General features: G+C 46.9%; 1 protein-coding gene and 1 long non-coding RNA gene across 2 annotated transcripts; both read left to right on the forward strand.

Moving 5' to 3' along the window:
- Positions 1 to 31: 31 nt before the first annotated feature.
- On the forward strand, positions 32 to 7,163 carry LOC120049436. The gene is made up of 4 exons (XM_038995703.1): positions 32 to 212; positions 461 to 809; positions 4,412 to 5,730; positions 6,235 to 7,163. The coding sequence occupies exons 1-4, from the start codon at positions 32 to 34 to the stop codon at positions 6,717 to 6,719; spliced, it is 2,334 nt and encodes a 777-aa protein (XP_038851631.1). The 3' UTR covers positions 6,720 to 7,163.
- Positions 7,164 to 7,493: 330 nt separating this feature from the next.
- Positions 7,494 to 17,494, forward strand: LOC120049533. Its single transcript, XR_005477115.1, has 3 exons — positions 7,494 to 8,335; positions 9,469 to 10,940; positions 17,446 to 17,494. It is a non-coding gene; the product is annotated as an uncharacterized LOC120049533 (long non-coding RNA).
- The last annotated feature ends 926 nt before the right edge of the window (positions 17,495 to 18,420 follow it).

The following is an 18,420-nucleotide window of genomic DNA, read 5'->3' on the forward strand; positions in this document are numbered from 1 at the left end:
TCAGCACGGAGCCCCGTGTCCGTACGGAGCGATGACAGCAGCCAGGAACGGCGCCGGAAGAGACTGGCGAGAGAGCGGGCGAAAAGGAGACAGGAGAAAGGAAGAGACTCCCACGACAGAGGCTCCTATAGACAACACAGCAGAGAGCACAGTGGAGGAAGTGACAGGAACAGAGGTAGAGAGAGAGAAAAGATTCCGTATGAACCAGCCAGGTCCCAATATTCTAACACAGGAATATTCTTTAGTCCGGAAAACTGCGTCCTATCCCATTCCCCGTCCTTATCCCGGAGTAGCCAGCGAGGACCAGAATCTCCTGGGGAACACCGGCATTCCCCACGCTCCGACAGCCTCTCTTCCTCCAGCTCCCTGTCCCATCTCTCTGCAAACAGACGGCATTCCCGACATTCCCCACGCTCCGACAGCCTCTCTTCCTCCAGCTCCCTGTCCCATCTCTCTACAGACAGACAGCATTCCCGACATTCCCCACGCTCCGACAAGCCGGGAGGAAAGAGGAAATATAAGACACGGCATCTGGAAGACCCTTCCTGGGAGCCATCCAGCTCTGCACGGAGAGAGAGGGGGCGAGGCGGGGAGCGAGAGAAGGGGCGAGGCGGGGAGCGAGAGAAGGGGCGAGGCGGGGAGCGAGAGAAGGGGCGAGGCGGGGAGCGAGAGAAGGGGCGAGGCGGGGAGCGAGAGAAGGGGCGAGGCGGGGAGCGAGAGAAGGGGAGAGGCGGTGAGCGAGAGAGGGGGAGAGGCGGGACAGAGGCCACCGCTAGCCCCCGGAAGAGCAGAGGCAGTCTGAAAGAGAGGTGAGGAGGACTGGAGCTTGGAGAGGGGCTATACCATAACATACTGGGGAAATGTTACTGTATTCCTTATACAGAGCCTTCAGAAAGTATTCAAACCCCTTGACTTTTTCCACATTTTGTTACTTTACAGCCTTATTCTAAAATGGATTAAATAAAACATTTCCTTATCAATCTACACACAATACCCCATAATGACATCACAATACCCCATAATGACATCACAATACCCCATAATGACAGAGCGGAAACAGGTTATTTTGAAATTTTTGCTAAAAAAAAATACAAATCTAAAATACCTTATTTACATTAGTATTCAGACTCTTTGCTATGAGACTCGAAATTGAGCTCAGGTGCATCCTGTTCCCATTGATCATCCTTGATGTTTCCACAACTTGATTGGAGTCCAACTGTTGTACATTAAATTGATTGGACATTAATTGAAAAGGCACACACCTGTCTATATAAGGTCCCACAGTTGACAGTGCATGTAACTGCAAAAACAAGCCATGAGGTCGAAGGAAATGTCCGTAGAGCTCCAAGACAGGATTGTGTCGAGGCACAGATCTGGGGAAGGGTACCAAAACATTTCTGCAGCATTGAAGGTCCCCAAGAACACAGTGGCCTCCATCATTCTTAAATGGAAGATGTTTGGAACCACCAAGACTCTTCCTAGAGCTGGCCGCCCGGCCAAACTGAGCAATCTGGGGAGAATGGCCTTGGTCAGGGAGGTGACCAAGAACCCGATGGTCACTCTGACAGAACTCCAGCGTTTCTGTGGAGCTGGGAGAACCTTCCAGAAGGACAACCATCTCTGCAGCACCCCACCAATCAGGCCTTTATGGTAGAGTGGCCAGACGGAAGCCACTCCTCAGTAAAAGGCACATGACAGCCTGCTTGAAGTTTGCCAAAAGGCACCTGAAGACTCTCAGACCATCAGAAACAATATTCTCTGGTCTGATGAAACCAAGATTGAACTCTTTGGCCTGAATGCCAAGCGTCACGTCTGGAGGAAACCTGGCACCATCCCTACGGTGAAGCATGGTGGTGGCAGCATAATGCTGTGGGGATGTTTTTCAGCGGCAGGGACTGGGAGACTAGTCAGGATCGAGGGAAAGATGAACGGAGCAAAGTACAGGGAGATCCCTGATGAAAACCTGCTCCAGAGCGCTCAGGACCTCAGACTGGGGCGAAGGTTCACCTTCCAACAGGACAACGACCCTAAGCACACAGCCAAGACAACGCAGGAGTGGCTTTGGGACAAGTCTCTGAATGTCCTTGAGTGGCCCAGCCAGAGCCCGGACTTGAACCCGATCGAACATCTCTGGAGAGACCTGAAAATAGCTGTGCAGCGACACTCCCCATCCAACCTGACATAACTTGAGAGGATCTGCAGAGAAGAATGGGAGAAACTCCCCAAATACAGGTGTGCCAAGCTTGTAGCGTCATTGTTATGCACGCCTCTATGAAGAGGGAACGCAACACCCTGCTGCAAATCAACTCCCCGTGAAGTGAAAGAGGTATGAACTGTAGGTGCGAGAAAGGACGACAAAGGCAGAATTGACCGTTAACTAGGATTTATTTCCTTTACACGTTAATATGGGGAAAAGGGGCTGGAGGGAACCAAAGCAAAGAAAGTAAATATCAAAGCTTCCCCCTCTCCTATCTAACCTGCCTACCCACTACTTACTTATCTTAGCACCACCTGGTGCCCTAACCAAAATACAGGGGGTGGTCCTGGGCCACCCCCACACCTTACCTAGTGTGTATAGACATTGAATATACTACGGGTATATGTATGCCCGCGGGCCTCTTGCCTAAGCACTCCCTAGGTGCCTTCCCCTTCCCCCCTGGGAACAAATGAAACAGAACAACAAACAATTTCAATAATCAAAACAGTGCGTCCTATAACACATAACAGACATAACCAATCAGCTCCCTCAGCAACAACTTACATAGTACATACCAAATCTCTTTGAGAAACAACCAACACTTTATCACTATCAAATTCTCCAGAAAAAATCTCTCTCTCTCTAATCTCTCCAAAATATTCAATCTTCTCTCCTCCTGAACAGAACACTGGCTTTTATATAGCTTCAGGAGTCTAATTGGATACAGCTGCATCTTGACGAGGGGGCGGGGTCAGCTCTCTAATCATCCATTAGCCATTGAGTCGACCAATCAGCTGGTTGGGGAGGTTTCCAGGAAGCCATCTCCTGAAACACACACACTCAAATACAACACAGAAACTGGGGAACGTAACAGTCATACCCAAGAAGACTCGAGGCTGTAATCGCTGCCAAAGGTGCTTCAACAAAGTGCTGAGTAAAGGGTCTGAATACTTATGTAAATGTGATATTTACAGTTTTTATTTTTTATAAATTAACAATTTTGAAAAACCTGTTTTTGCTTTGATTAAGGGGAAAAATTTGTTTAATCCATTTTAGAATAAGGCTGTAACCTAACACAATGTGGAAAAAGTCAAGATGTCTGAATTCTTTCTGAAGGCACTGTATATATCTATATATCTCTCTCTCTATATATATATATATCTATATCTGTTGTGGTCAGTCATTCAAAAATATGATGATGTGTAGGTTAGTCCTATAGTCTCTATCTATCTACTTTAGACCAGAGCCCTATAGGTAGTGCACTACTTTAGACCAGAGCCCTATGGGTAGTGCACTACTTTAGACCAGAGCCCTAAGGTAGTGCACTACTTTAGACCAGAGCCCTATGGGTAGTACACTACTTTAGACCAGAGCCCTATGGGTAGTACACTACTTTAGACCAGAGCCCTATGGGTAGTGCACTACTTTAGACCAGAGCCCTGTGGGTAGTGCACTATGTAGGGCAGGGGTATTCACCTCTTACCCCACAAGGTCCAGAGCCTGCTGATTTCTGTTTTACCTGATAATTAATTGCACCCATCTGGTGTCCCAGGTCTAAGTCAGTCCCTGATTAGAGGGGAATCACCCACCTGGTGTCCCAGGTCTAAATCAGTCCCTGATTAGAGGGGAATCACCCACCTGGTGTCCCAGGTCTAAATCAGTCCCTGATTAGAGGGGAATAACCCACCTGGTGTCCCAGGTCTAAATCAGTCCCTGATTAGAGGGGAATCACCCACCTGGTGTCCCAGGTCTAAATCAGTCCCTGATTAGAGGGGAATAACCCACCTGGTGTCCCAGGTCTAAATCAGTCCCTGATTAGAGGGGAATCACCCACCTGGTGTCCCAGGTCTAAATCAGTCCCTGATTAGAGGGGAATCACCCACCTGGTGTCCCAGGTCTAAATCAGTCCCTGATTAGAGGGGAATAACCCACCTGGTGTCCCAGGTCTAAATCAGTCCCTGATTAGAGGGGAATCACCCACCTGGTGTCCCAGGTCTAAATCAGGCCCTGATTAGAGGGGAACAATGTAAAAAATGCGATGGAACTGGCTTGGAGGTCCAAAGGGTAGTTTGAGGGGCTAGGGTGCTATTTGGTACACATCCACTGTTGATTTGTATTCCTAACAAATGTCTCCTGTAGTGTGTTCTGACTAGGTATGTCATTTCTGACTGTGTCCGCCTGTCTGTCTTTGTCTGTCTTTGTGTCCGTCCCCAGTGTGAAGAAGAGGAGACGTCAGTCCCGCAGCCCCAGTGTTGAAATCATCTATGAAGGGATGACTGTGACCGCTGCTAGCCCCTTACGACCCAAACACAACCACAAACGCCGTGGCAACCACCGGAGAAAGCAGCGTCACGACCACGCCCTCCAACACTCTCCCGTGGTCATCACCATAGACAGCGACAGCGACAACAAACACACGGTCCAAACGACCACGCTGGAAGATGACCGCGCTCTGGATTTATCCGACCGTGCCACGGTCGATTTCTCCGACCGTTCTCTGACCGCGCCTGGTCTTCCACTAGGCGACCACAACAACCTGGACATGGGGGTTGATATCAGCGATTTAGCGGTCGATATTCTCGACCGTTTTCTGAGCGTTTCGGACCGTAACTCGGACATTGACCACGATGACGTCATCGACCATAAAACTAATGTCGACGACGACTGTGTGGTTGACGTTTCTGTCAACGTCAAGGACCGCGTTCTGAACACAAACACTAATGCAAATGCGGTCGACCGTCCCCAGAACGCGGGCGGCCATGTTCTCCCCCAGGTCAATCTTAGCTGTGACCCTGGGGTCGCGACCTCTGACTCTCGTCTCCTAGCGACAATCCTACAGGACCTGGAACACATCGCGCTCCCTAACCTGTCCTTTTTCCCCAACCTGAACCAAAACCCTAACCACAGCCGTAATTCAACCACACCGGACCACAGTGAAAACGCCAGGCCGGCCAGAGAGACCACGCCGACTCCTTGGTCCTCTGGGAGAGAGAACGCCAGGCCGGCCAGAGAGACCACACCGACTCCTTGGTCCTCTGGGAGAGAGAACGCCAGGCCGGCCAGAGAGACCACACCGACTCCTTGGTCCTCTGAGAGAGAGAACGCCAGGCCGGCCAGAGAGACCACACCGACTCCTTGGTCCTCTGAGAGAGAGAACGCCAGGCCGGCCAGAGAGACCACACCGACTCCTTGGTCCTCTGAGGGAGAGAACGCCAGGCCGGCCAGAGAGACCACACCGACTCCTTGGTCCTCTGAGAGAGAGAACGCCAGGCCGGCCAGAGAGACCACACCGACTCCTTGGTCCTCTGAGGGAGAGACTAACTTCAACAGCCCTGTTTCACCTACAGCCAATCACTCTCTGAGTTCTGAATCATTCACAGACTACCACTCTGCCAGTCCTATATCTCCTGTAGGTCACCCTGCTAGTCCTATATCTCCTGTAGGTCACCCTGCTAGTCCTATATCTCCTGTAAGTCACTCTGCTAGTCCTATATCTCCTGTAGGTCACTCTGCTAGTCCTATATCTCCTGTAGGTCACTCTGCTAGTCTTGTACGTCACTCTGCTAGTCCTATATCTCCTGTAGGTCACCCTGCTAGTCCTATATCTCCTGTAGGTCACTCTGCTAGTCCTGTAGGTCACCCTGCTAGTCCTATATCTCCTGTAGGTCACTCTGCTAGTCCTGTAGGTCACTCTGCTAGTCCTATATCTCCTGTTGGTCACCCTGCTAGTCCTATATCTCCTGTAGGTCACCCTGCTAGTCCTATATCTCCTGTAGGTCACTCTGCTAGTCCTGTAGGTCACTCTGCTAGTCCTATATCTCCTGTTGGTCACCCTGCTAGTCCTATATCTCCTGTAGGTCACTCTGCTAGTCCTATATCTCCTGTAGGTCACCCTGCTAGTCCTATATCTCCTGTAGGTCACCCTGCTAGTCCTATATCTCCTGTAGGTCACTCTGCTAGTCCTATATCTCCTGTAGGTCACTCTGCTAGTCCTATATCTCCTGTAGGTCACTCTGCTAGTCCTATATCTCCTGTAGGTCACTCTGCTGGTCCTATATCTCCTGTAGGTCACTCTGCTGGTCCTATATCTCCTGTAGGTCACCCTGCTAGTCCTATATCTCCTGTAGGTCACTCTGCTAGTCCTATATCTCCTGTAAGTCACTCTGCTAGTCCTATATCTCCTGTTGGTCACTCTGCTAGTCCTATATCTCCTGTTGGTCACTCTGCTAGTCCTATATCTCCTGTAGGTCACTATGCTAGTCCTATAGGTCACTCTGCCGGTCCTATATCTCCTCTCGGTCACTCTGCCGGTCCTATATCTCCTGTAGGTCACTATGCTAGTCCTGTACATCAGAACTCTAATGCAGTATCACCCGTTGTCCACCCTTCTAACAGTCCTTTATCATCACCCATAGCTGGCTCTATATCGGTAGAAAACCCCCGCTTACCTTCTAGCACTGGATCGTCTGTATCGGCCAGTCCTGTATCGGCCAGACATGATCAGGAGGGGCCAATACACTAACACAGTATACAGCACTGACTGATCACCTGGACACACACACACACACACACACACACATTCTGGCACAGTCACGCACACTTGAACTGCCACACACACCATTTGAATATGCTGAGGTTGTTTAACCGTTATTTGACAGTCTTTAAACGTTATTTGACGGTCTTTAACCGTTATTTGACGGTCTTCTGCCAGATGGACTCTTGAATGAAACTATCTTTCTGCAGAAAAAAAAAACAAATAAAATCACATTTGACGATAATTTAATTTAATTTTGTTACGTTTGATCATTTTGAGGTGCAGCGTACTGTATTTTCAGTACTGTATTTTCAGTACTGTATTTTGACACTTGCTACATGTGGGCCCTGGTAAGGTAGTGGACTATATAGGACCCTGGTAAGGTAGTGGACTATATAGGACCCTGGTAAGGTAGTGGACTATATAGGACCCTGGTAAGGTAGTGGACTATATAGGACCCTGGTAAGGTAGTGGACTATATAGGACCCTGGTAAGGTAGTGGACTATATAGGACCCTGGTAAGGTAGTGGACTATATAGGACCCTGGTAAGGTAGTGGACTATATAGGACCCTGGTAAGGTAGTGGACTATATAGGACCCTGGTAAGGTAGTGGACTATATAGGGCCCTGGTAAGGTAGTGGACTATATAGGACCCTGGTAAGGTAGTGGACTATATAGGACCCTGGTAAGGTAGTGGACTATATAGGACCCTGGTAAGGTAGTGGACTATATAGGGCCCTGGTAAGGTAGTGGACTATATAGGACCCTGGTAAGGTAGTGGACTATATAGGGCCCTGGTAAGGTAGTGGACTATATAGGACCCTGGTAAGGTAGTGCACTATATAGGGCCCTGGTAAGCCAGTGCCTTAGGTGGTACCGAGTGGGTTAACATTTTGGGACAGACATGGACAAACCTGTGTAGTTTATAGTGTTGGCCCTTGGCCTACTTTACAGCCCATTTATACATGGTTATCTGGTGTGAATATGGTCAGGCACTGTCTATGGGACGCAGTACTAGATTGATATTGATTACTGCATTGTTGGGGAAAAGAGCTGGGTAGAAAGGCATTTCACTTTACTTGACATTTAAATGTAAAACTTGAGTCGGGCATACCAACTGAGTAACACATGGGAAAACCCATGTGGTCTACAACATGTGGTACGAAATGGGCTATCTGCTGTGAATATGGTCAGGGATTGTCTCTGGGACTCTATTGGACATACTACCCGGGTCATGTATGAGACCCTGAATAATGTTTTAATGGATTGTTAAAAACGGCAACTAATGAAATGTTTGAGAAGCTAAAATAAAGTTGTCAACATTTTCATGTTTGTGTGGGTTTAACTGAGAACATATCCTGTAATGCTTGTGAAATTCCTCTGCAAATATGCTGAGTGAACTGGCAACTTTATTCAGTGTGTTTGCCTGAAAAGCCTGTATCTAGTGCGTGATGTCACATTTTGAATGGCGAGTTTTCTTTTTTGGGGGGGTTTAGTATTCAGGCGCTAAACCATAGATTGTACAGTATAAACATTGGGATTGTAGCTACATCAAGTCCATGCAAGACTACGGGAGCTGGACATCTACAGAGTGATTCGACTGGTAAGTGGAACTGACTAAATGTAATGTTTGTTCCGTGTTGTTAGCTAATCCGTTTTGGTATTTTCTGCTGCAGATTCGTATAGTTAACTAGCTAATGTTTGGCATGGTTACTAACTAGCGCTATGTAACTAATTTATCACCCCCCCATATTATGTGTCGAGTTAGCTAACTAGCCAGCCATGCTAAACCTAAAGCCGGCCCTGTTGTGCTATCTAGCTAACGTCGGCTAGCCAGCTTGTTTTGCATGGGAGCTAACGTTAACAAATAGTTTGCTTGTTGAACAACTTTGCCTTAGTAGTAAAGGAGAGTCGTGTTTGAACCGCTGAGTTAATTTTTGGTTTGAGTGTAAACTTCTCAGTAGTTAGTTAATCATACTGTCTCCGCTGTATTTGTCGGATGTTGGTTTCCTGCCATGTTTGAACCGAGGCAAATACAATTTGACAGGACTGATGACTGCTGCTATTGAAATGTTTAGGAATCCATTGGGACATTATTCACATGCTGTAATATGTTGGGAATCTATTTTTAAGGGATCAAGTTTTTTAGCGGAATGTTTAATTTTATAAAGGTTAATTATAGTTTCGTAAAAATTGAAAAACCTGAAACTAAATATAAACTAGAAACGTTCTCTTAGACTAACTGAAATTAAATACCATGTTAAATTATTGAGCTGGCTAACTCGGTTTGTTACAGACTGACCAGAAAAATTCAAATGACATAATCTTAAATTTATTCTGAATGGTCTTTCAAATTAAATAAATAATGATTTATATATGCGAAAAAGGTTACTTTGTCAACTGCAGCCCATTAAAAATGCTAAAGGGTCCATTTAGCTGCGTTTACACAAGCAGCCCAATTTTGATATTTTGCCCACTTTTATTGGCAAAAGAGCTGATCTGATTTGGTCAAAAGACCAATTTAGTGGAAACAATGATCAGAATTGGGCTGCTTGTGTAAACGCAGCCAAAGGGAACAATGTTGTAGCCCACATAGGTTTGTTCTTGTCTGGTTCAAAAGGTTATAAACCCAACTAGGTACTTGGTAAAATGTCCATTTAGAGTCCTTGGATAAAGACAAAATGTTGCACAAGATCAATAGTCTAAATAATGATGTTTTCTTTCCCCTCTGAACAGGCCCGGATTAAACTTTTAAAAAAGGCAGAAGAGACTTCTGATCTCAGACTGACTCAGACATGGATGAAGAAGAGTCAGGACCTGACAGTGGTAACACCGTGACAGCAGCACGGCGGTGCTGTTTCCCTATGAACCCGGCGGTGCTGTTTCCCTATGAACCCGGCGGTGCTGTATCCCTATGAACCCGGCGGTGCTGTTTCCCTATGAACCCGGCGGTGCTGTTTCCCTATGAACCCGGCGGTGCTGTTTCCCTATGAACCCGGCGGTGCTGTTTCCCTATGAACACGGCGGTGCTGTTTCCCTATGAACCCGGCGGTGCTGTTTCCCTATGAACCCGGCGGTGCTGTTTCCCTATGAACCCGGCGGTGCTGTTTCCCTATGAACCCGGCGGAGCTGTTTCCCTATGAACCCGGCGGAGCTGTTTCCCTATGAACCCGGCGGAGCTGTTTCCCTATGAACCCGGCGGTGCTGTTTCCCTATGAACCCGGCGGTGCTGTTTCCCTATGAACCCGGCGGTGCTGTTTGCCTATGAACCCGGCGGAGCTGTTTCCCTATGAACCCGGCGGAGCTGTTTCCCTATGAACCCGGCGGTGCTGTTTCCCTATGAACCCGGCGGTGCTGTTTCCCTATGAACCCGGCGGTGCTGTTTCCCTATGAACCCGGCGGTGCTGTTTCCCTATGAACCCGGCGGTGCTGTTTCCCTATGAACCCGGCGGAGCTGTTTCCCTATGAACACGGCGGTGCTGTTTCCCTATGAACCCGGCGGTGCTGTTTCCCTATGAACCCGGCGGTGCTGTTTCCCTATGAACCCGGCGGTGCTGTTTCCCTATGAACCCGGCGGTGCTGTTTCCCTATGAACACGGCGGTGCTGTTTCCCTATGAACCCGGCGGTGCTGTTTCCCTATGAACCAGGCGGTGCTGTTTCCCTATGAACCCGGCGGTGCTGTTTCCCTATGAACCCGGCGGTGCTGTTTCCCTATGAACACGGCGGTGCTGTTTCCCTATGAACCCGGCGGTGCTGTTTCCCTATGAACCCGGCGGAGCTGTTTCCCTATGAACCCGGCGGTGCTGTTTCCCTATGAACCCGGCGGAGCTGTTTCCCTATGAACCCGGCGGTGCTGTTTCCCTATGAACCCGGCGGTGCTGTTTCCCTATGAACCCGGCGGTGCTGTTTCCCTATGAACCCGGCGGTGCTGTTTCCCTATGAACCCGGCGGAGCTGTTTCCCTATGAACCCGGCGGTGCTGTTTCCCTATGAACCCGGCGGAGCTGTTTCCCTATGAACCCGGCGGTGCTGTTTCCCTATGAACCCGGCGGTGCTGTTTCCCTATGAACCCGGCGGTGCTGTTTCCCTATGAACCCGGCGGTGCTGTTTCCCTATGAACCCGGCGGTGCTGTTTCTCTATGAATACTGTCCAGGATGTGGAGGCGATGGAGCAAAAGTTACTCGACACAGTTTTCCTGAATGGAGTGGTAGGTGCAATGAATGGGATGTTTTTAAAATTATTTCTTGTAGTATTTTGTTTAAGTCCACTACAATACAAAATAGTACAATTGTGCATGTTAGCAATCAAATGTTCAGCATGGGGCACTTTCAGTACAGAGCAAACAGTGATGATGACACAAATGAGAGAAATTATCATATCATTAGCATCATCCCTCTCATTGGCTCTGTACTGCAGTGTTTCCTGGTCCTGAGGATCAAAGGGGCCCTCCCACTCATGATGCAACTTAGCAACTCATCATCAATCCTTTGAATTGAATAAAGTGTGCGAGTGCTAGGGCAAAAACAACAATGTGCATCCCTTGTTACTTGATTGATGAATAAAGGTCACTGATTAGTAAGGAACTCTCCTCACCTGGTTGTCTAGGTCTCAGTAAGGAATTCCCCTCACCTGGTTGTCTAGGGCTCAGTAAGGAACTCCCCTCACCTGGTTGTCTAGATCTCAGTAAGGAACTCACCTCACCTGGTTGTCTAGGGCTCAGTAAGGAACTCTCCTCACCTGGTTGTCTAGGTCTTAGTAAGGGATTCCTCTCACCTGGTTGTCTAGGTCTCAGTAAGGAACTCCCCTCACCTGGTTGTCTAGATCTCAGTAAGGAACTCTCCTCACCTGGTTGTCTAGGTCTCAGTAAGGAACTCCCCTCACCTGGTTGTCTAGATCTCAGTAAGGAACTCATCTCACCTGGTTGTCTAGATCTCAGTAAGGAACTCATCTCACCTGGTTGTCTAGATCTCAGTAAGGAACTCCCCTCACCTGGTTGTCTAGATCTCAGTAAGGAACTCATCTCACCTGGTTGTCTAGATCTCAGTAAGGAACTCTCCTCACCTGGTTGTCTAGGTCTCAGTAAGGAACTCCCCTCACCTGGTTGTCTAGGTCTCAGTAAGGAACTCCCCTCACCTGGTTGTCTAGATCTCAGTAAGGAACTCTCCTCACCTGGTTGTCTAGGTCTCAGTAAGGAACTCCCCTCACCTGGTTGTCTAGATCTCAGTAAGGAACTCTCCTCACCTGGTTGTCTAGGGCTCAGTAAGGAACTCTCCTCTCCTCACCTGGTTGAGGATCATTCTTCTATGAGAAATTGCATCATTTGGTGTTTTGTTGATGGTGGTGGAAAACGCTGTCTCAGGCGCCGCTCCAGAATCTCCCATCAGTGTTCAATTGGGTTGAGATCTGGTGGCTGAGACGGCCATGACATAATGGTTTCCATCATTTTCATGCTCATCAAACCATTCAGTGACCAGTCGTGCCCTGTGGAGGGGGACAATGTCATCCAATGGGGGCCAAGGTAGCAGGAACAATGGCCTGCCCATCATTTATACGTGATCCTAAACATGACGGGATGTGTTTCCATTATTTTGGCAGTTACCTGTATACACATATGCATCTCTGCCTATATGATACACAATCAATTTGACATAGAGACAACAATAGTTCACCTCGCCTCTAGAGACTGATTGTGGGTCAGTTTTGTGTTCCCCACCCCGAGTGGGTTAGAAAACGGTCGAGTTAAATTAATCTGATTCTAGATCTGTGTCTATACCACCACCTCTAGGGACTTTACTATGAAGCCGGGGTTAAGTTTTATTGCCACTCATAAGTTTCAATGTAGTTTCTGTAGCAGGTTGGCGGAGATTTTAGAGAAAAGAGGAGATTAGAATCCCGGCGGGAAATGAATGGAGAAACCAACATATCGCTTTGCCCCGCAGGCTCACGACCAATCATCAGCGCTATATTTGCGCAATCGCAATGTGGCGTTTTTCAGCATCCCAACAGCTTTACGGTTGAATGGCGATTGAAGCAGAGACCGTCTAATCAACAAAAAAACAGCAGTAAAGTTAATTTTAACAATGATGAGTTTGAGTCGTAATTTAATTTGATTTAAAAAAAGGAGAGTTGTTGAAGTCTGTCATCTGCTATTTCGCAAAAGGCATCAGTTGTGTTTAGTTGTGTGTTCCTATCGAAATTAGTTACCTGGAAATGTAAATAAACAGATCTGAGGAACATCACATCTCTTTTCATTGTATTTAGATATTCAGGTGTCAATGTTCTTGGTCTGGCAAAGCCTACAGTCGTGGCCAAAAGTTTTGAGAATGACACAAATATTAATTTTCACAAAGTTTGTTGCCTCAATTTGTATGATGAGAATTTGCATATACTCCAGACTGTTATGAAGAGTGATCAGATGAATTGCAATTAATTGCAAAGTCGCTCTTTGCCATGCAAATGAACTGAATCCCCAAAAAACATTTCCACTGCATTTCAGCCCTGCCACAAAAGGACCAGCTGACATCATGTCAGTGATTCTCTCGTTAACACAGGTGTGAGTGTTGATGAGGACAAGGCTGGAGATCACTCTGTCATGCTGATTGAGTTCGAATAACAGACTGGAAGCTTCAAAAGGAGGGTGGTGCTTGGAATCATTGTTCTTCCTCTGTCAATCATGGTTACCTGCAAGGAAACATGTGCTGTCGTCATTGCTTTGCTCAAAAAGGGCTTCACAGGCAAGGATATTGCTGCCAGTAAGATTGCACCTATATCAACCATTTATCGGATCATCAAGAACTTCAAGGAGAGCGGTTCAATTGTTGTGAAGAAGGCTTCAGGGCGCCCAAGAAAGTCCAGCAAGCGCCAGGACCGTCTCCTAAAGTTCATTCAGCTGCGGGATCGGGGCACCACCAGTACAGAGCTTGCTCAGGAATGGCAGCAGGAAGGTGTTAGTGCATCTGCACGCACAATGAGGCGAAGACTTTTGGAGGATGGCTTTGTGTCAAGAAGGGCAACAAAGAAGCCACTTCTCTCCAGGAAAAACATCAGGGATAGACTGATATTCTGAAAAAAGGTACAGGGATTGGACTGCTGAGGACTGGGGTAAAGTCATTTTCTCTGATGAATCCCCTTTCCGATTGTTTGGGGCATCTGAAAAAACACTTGTCCGGAGAAGACAAGTTGAGCGCTACCATCAGTCCTGTGTCATGCCAACAGTAAAGCATCCTGAGACCATTCATGTGTGGAGTTGCTTCGCAGCCAAGGGACTTGTTTACGTGCTGCTGTGCAGTTTGTTGATAACGTTACTTTGCTACCTGCCAACTTTACGGTTTTTAATTACCTTTTTATATTTGAATTTTTCCCTCGCTCATGCTGCAAGCCCAGCTTCAGACGCAATCGTTAGGCAAGGGTAATTTCAGTTTAGGAAAGGATGAAACAGCTTCTGTGCCACCAGTAAGTACAGATAGTAACGTTAGTAAAAATCCCCTCGCACAGTCCCCGCAGCCGGACAACTTTCTCATGGCTTCTGGAAGGAAATGCTGTAGGAATGCTCAACTGGTGTCGCTCATTCAGCCAACAAACTTTCCACCGGTTTTCCACATTAAGTAGCGAGTCTGAGGCCTAGCCTTCTCAGGTCTCTCCTCCACCCGTTACGGGGTCTGAGACGCCGAAGCTTCCCACCATTAGCTCTGACAAATTGAAAACCCTAGTCATTGGCGACTCCATTACCCACAGTATTAGACTTAAAACGAATCACCCAGCGATCATACACTGTTTACCAGGGGGCAGGGCTACCGACGTTAAGGCTAATCTAAAGATGGTGCTGGCTAAAGCTAAAACTGGCGAGTGTAGAGAGTATAGAGATATTGTTATCCACGTCGGCACCAACGATGTTAGGATGAAACAGTCAGAGGTCACCAAGTGCAACATAGCTTCAGCGTGTAAATCAGCTAGAAAGATGTGTCAGCATCGAGTAATTGTCTCTGGCCCCCTCCCAGTTAGGGGGAGTGATGAGCTCTACAGCAGAGTCTCACAACTCAATCGCTGGTTGAAAACTGTTTTCTGCCCCTCCCAAAAGATAGAATTTGTAGATAATTGGCCCTCTTTCTGGGACTCGCCCACAAACAGGACCAAGCCTGACCTGCTGAGGAGTGACGGACTCCATCCTAGCTGGAGGGGTGCTCTCATCTTATCTACCAACATAGACAGGGCTCTAGCTCTACAGTGAGAAAGGGTGCAGGCCAGGCAACAGGCTGTTAGCCAGCCTGCCAGCTTAGTGGAGTCTGCCACTAGCATAGTCAGTGTAGTCAGCTCAGCCATCCCCATTGAGACTGTGTCTGTGCCTCGACCTAGGTTGGGCAAAACTAAACATGACTTAATGGCAAAACTTAATGTTAGATCCCTCACTTCCAAGTTAGTCATAGTCAATGCACTAATCACTGATCATAATCTTGATGTGATTGGCCTGACTGAAACATGGCTTAAGCCTGATGAATTTACTGTGTTAAATGAGGCCTCACCTCCTGGTTACACTAGTGACCATATCCACTGCGCATCCTGCAAAGGCGGAGGTGTTGCTAACATTTACGATAGCAAATTTCAATTTACAAAAGAAAAATGACTCCGTTTTTGTCTTTTGAGCTTCTAGTCATGAAATCTATGCAGCCAATCACTTTTCATAGCTACTGTTTACAGGCCTCCTGGGCCGTATACAGCGTTCCTCACTGAGTTCCCAGAATTCCTATCGGACCTTGTAGTCACGGCAGATAATATTCACATTTTTTGTGACTTTAATATTCACATGGAAAAGTCCACAGAGCCACTCCAAAAGGCTTTCGGAGCCATCATCGACTCAGTGGGTTCTACTCACTGCCACAGTCATACTCTGGACCTAGTTTTGTCCCGTGGAATAAATATTGTGGATCTTAATGTTTTTCCTCAAAATCCTGGACCACCATTTTATTACGTTTGCAATCGCAACAAATAATCTGCTCAGACCCCAAGCAAGGATCATCAAAAGCCTTGCTATAATTTCTCAGATAAAGAGTACATAAATCGGTTAACCACCGAGCTGAGGATCTAAATTTAACCTTGTGTAATACCCTAGATGCAGTCGCATTAAAAACAAAAAACATTTGTCACAAGAAACTAGCTCCCTGGTATACAGAAAGAGACACTCAAGTTTTTTAGTACTATATCTCTTGACACAATGATGAAAATAATCATGGCCTCTAAACCTTCAAGCTGCATACTGGATCCTATTCCTACTAAACTACTGAAAGAGCTGCTTCATGTGCTTGGCCCTCCTATGTTGAACATAATAAACGGCTCTCTATCCACCGGATGTGTACCAAACTCACTAAAAGTGGCAGTAATAAAGCCTCTCTTGAAAAAGCCAAACCTTGACCCAGAAAATATAAAAAACTATCGGCCTCTATCGAATCTTCCAGAGATGCTTGTTATAGGTCCCGAGAAACAAAGAGATCTTCTGTTGAATGTGACAATTAATCTTGATGGTTGTACAGTCGTCTCAAATAAAACTGTGAAGGACCTCGGCGTTACTCTGGACCCTGATCTCTCTTTTGACGAACATATCAAGACTGTTTCAAGGACAGCTTTTTTCCATCTACGTAACATTGCACAAATCTGAAACCTTCTGTCTGAAAATTATGCAGAAAAATTAATTGATGCTTTTGTCACTTCTAGGTTAGACTACTGCAATGCTCTACTCTCCGGCTACCCGGATAAAGCACTAAATAAACTTCAGTTAGTGCTAAACACGGCTGCTAGAATCTTGACTAGAACCAAAAATATTTGATCGTATTACTCCAGTGCTAGCCTCTCTACACTGGCTTCCTGTTAAGGCAAGGGCTGATTTCAAGGTTTTACTACTAACCTACAAAGCATTACATGGGATTGCTCCTACCTATCTTTCCGATTTTGGTCCTGCCGTACATACCTACACGTACTCTACGGTCACAAGACGCAGGCCTCCTAATTGTCCCTAGAATTTCTAAGCAAACAGCTGGAGGCAGGGCTTTCTCCTATAGATCTCCATTTTTATGGAATGGTCTGACTATCCATGTGAGAGACGCAGACTCGGTCTCAACTTTTAAGTCTTTACTGAAGACTCATCTCTTCAGTAGGTCCTATGATTGAGTGTAGTCTGGCCCAGGAGTGTGAAGGTGAACAGAAAGGCTCTGGAGCGACGAAACGCCCTTGCTGTCTGCCTGGCCGGTTCCCCTCCACTGGGATTCTCTGCCTCTAACCCTATTACAGGGGCTGAGTCACTGGCTTACTGGTGCTCTTCCATGATGTCCCTAGGAGGGGTGCGTCACTGACGTGGTCTTCCTGTCCGGGTTGGCGCCCCCTCGGGTTCGTGCCGTAGGGGAGATCTTTGTGGGCTATACTCGGCCTTGTCTCAGGATGGTAAGTTGGTGGTTGAAGATATCCCTCTAGTGGTGCGGGGGCTGTGCTTTGGCAAAGTGGGTGGAGTTATATCCTTCCTGTTTGGCCCTGTCCGGGGGTGTCATCGGATGGGGCCACAGTGTCTCCTGACCCCTCCTGTCTCAGCCTCCAGTATTTATGCTGCAATAGTTTGTGTTGGGGGCTAGGATCAGTCTGTTATATCTGGAGTACTTCTCCTGTCTTATCCGGTGTCCTGTGTGAATTTAAGTATGCTCTCTCTAATTCTCTCCTTCTTTCTCTCTCAGAGGACCTGAGCCCTAGGACCATGTGTCAGGACTACCGGGCATGATGACTCCTTGCTGTCCCCAGTCCACCTGGCCGTGCTGCTGCTCCAGTTTCAACTGTTCTGCCTGCGGCTATGGAACCCTGACCTGTTCACTGGACGTGCTACCTGTCCCAGACCTGCTGTTTTCAACTCTCTAGAGACAGCAGGAGCGGTAGAGATACTCTCAATGATCGGCTATGAAAAGCCAACTGACATTTACTCCTGAGGTTCTGACTTGTTACACCCTCAACAACCACTGTTATTATTATTATTTGACCCTGCTGGTCATCTATGAACATTTGAACATCTTGGCCATGTTCTGTTATAATCTCCACCCGGCACAGCCAGAAGAGGACTGGCCACCCCTCATAGCCTGGTTCATCTCTAGGTTTCTTCCTAGGTTCTGGCCTTTCCAGGGAGTTTTTCCTAGCCACCTTGCTTCTACAGCTGCATTGCTTGCTGTTTGGGGTTTTAGGCTGGGTTTCTGTACAGCACTTTGAGATATCAGCTGATGTTAGAAGGGGTTTATAAATACATTTGATTGATTCTGCAGTTTAAGCTCTGAATGCAGGAGGGCATGCTTTAGGTTTAGTGCAGTGAATTTGTCTTTGTGATTTTATAAGTGTTCTTTTTTTCTTTTGTTCATCTTTCCTTGTTGCCCAAATGTGTGTGATTGACTTTAAATAAATTTCTATTTTATTTATACTGTCTATGAACTAGAGGTCGACCAATTTATGATTTTTCAACGCCGATACCGATTAATGAAGGCCCAAAAAAGCCGACGCCGATTTTTATATATGTATATTTGTAATAATGACAATTACAACAATACTGAATGAACACTTTTATTTTAACTTAATATAATACATAAATAAAATCAATTTAGTCTCAAATAAATAATGAAACATGTTCAATTTGGTTTAAATAATGCAAAAACACAGTGTTGGAGAAGAAA

The sequence above is a fragment of the Salvelinus namaycush genome, chromosome 6 (genome assembly GCF_016432855.1).
Source record: "Salvelinus namaycush isolate Seneca chromosome 6, SaNama_1.0, whole genome shotgun sequence".
NCBI classification, from domain to species: Eukaryota; Metazoa; Chordata; class Actinopteri; order Salmoniformes; family Salmonidae; genus Salvelinus; species Salvelinus namaycush.

What these genes read in the sequence shown, in the direction of transcription:
- LOC120049436 (XM_038995703.1), top strand. Translation starts at nt 32, where the DNA reads ATGACAGCAGCCAGGAACGGCGCCGGAAGAGACTGGCGAGAGAGCGGG. An exon ending in AGAGGCAGTCTGAAAGAGAG is followed by an intron (nt 810 to 4,411) that starts GTGAGGAGGACT and finishes GTCCGTCCCCAG; the next exon opens with TGTGAAGAAGAGGAGACGTC. An exon ending in TAGTCCTATATCTCCTGTAG is followed by an intron (nt 5,731 to 6,234) that starts GTCACTCTGCTA and finishes TATCTCCTGTAG; the next exon opens with GTCACTCTGCTGGTCCTATA.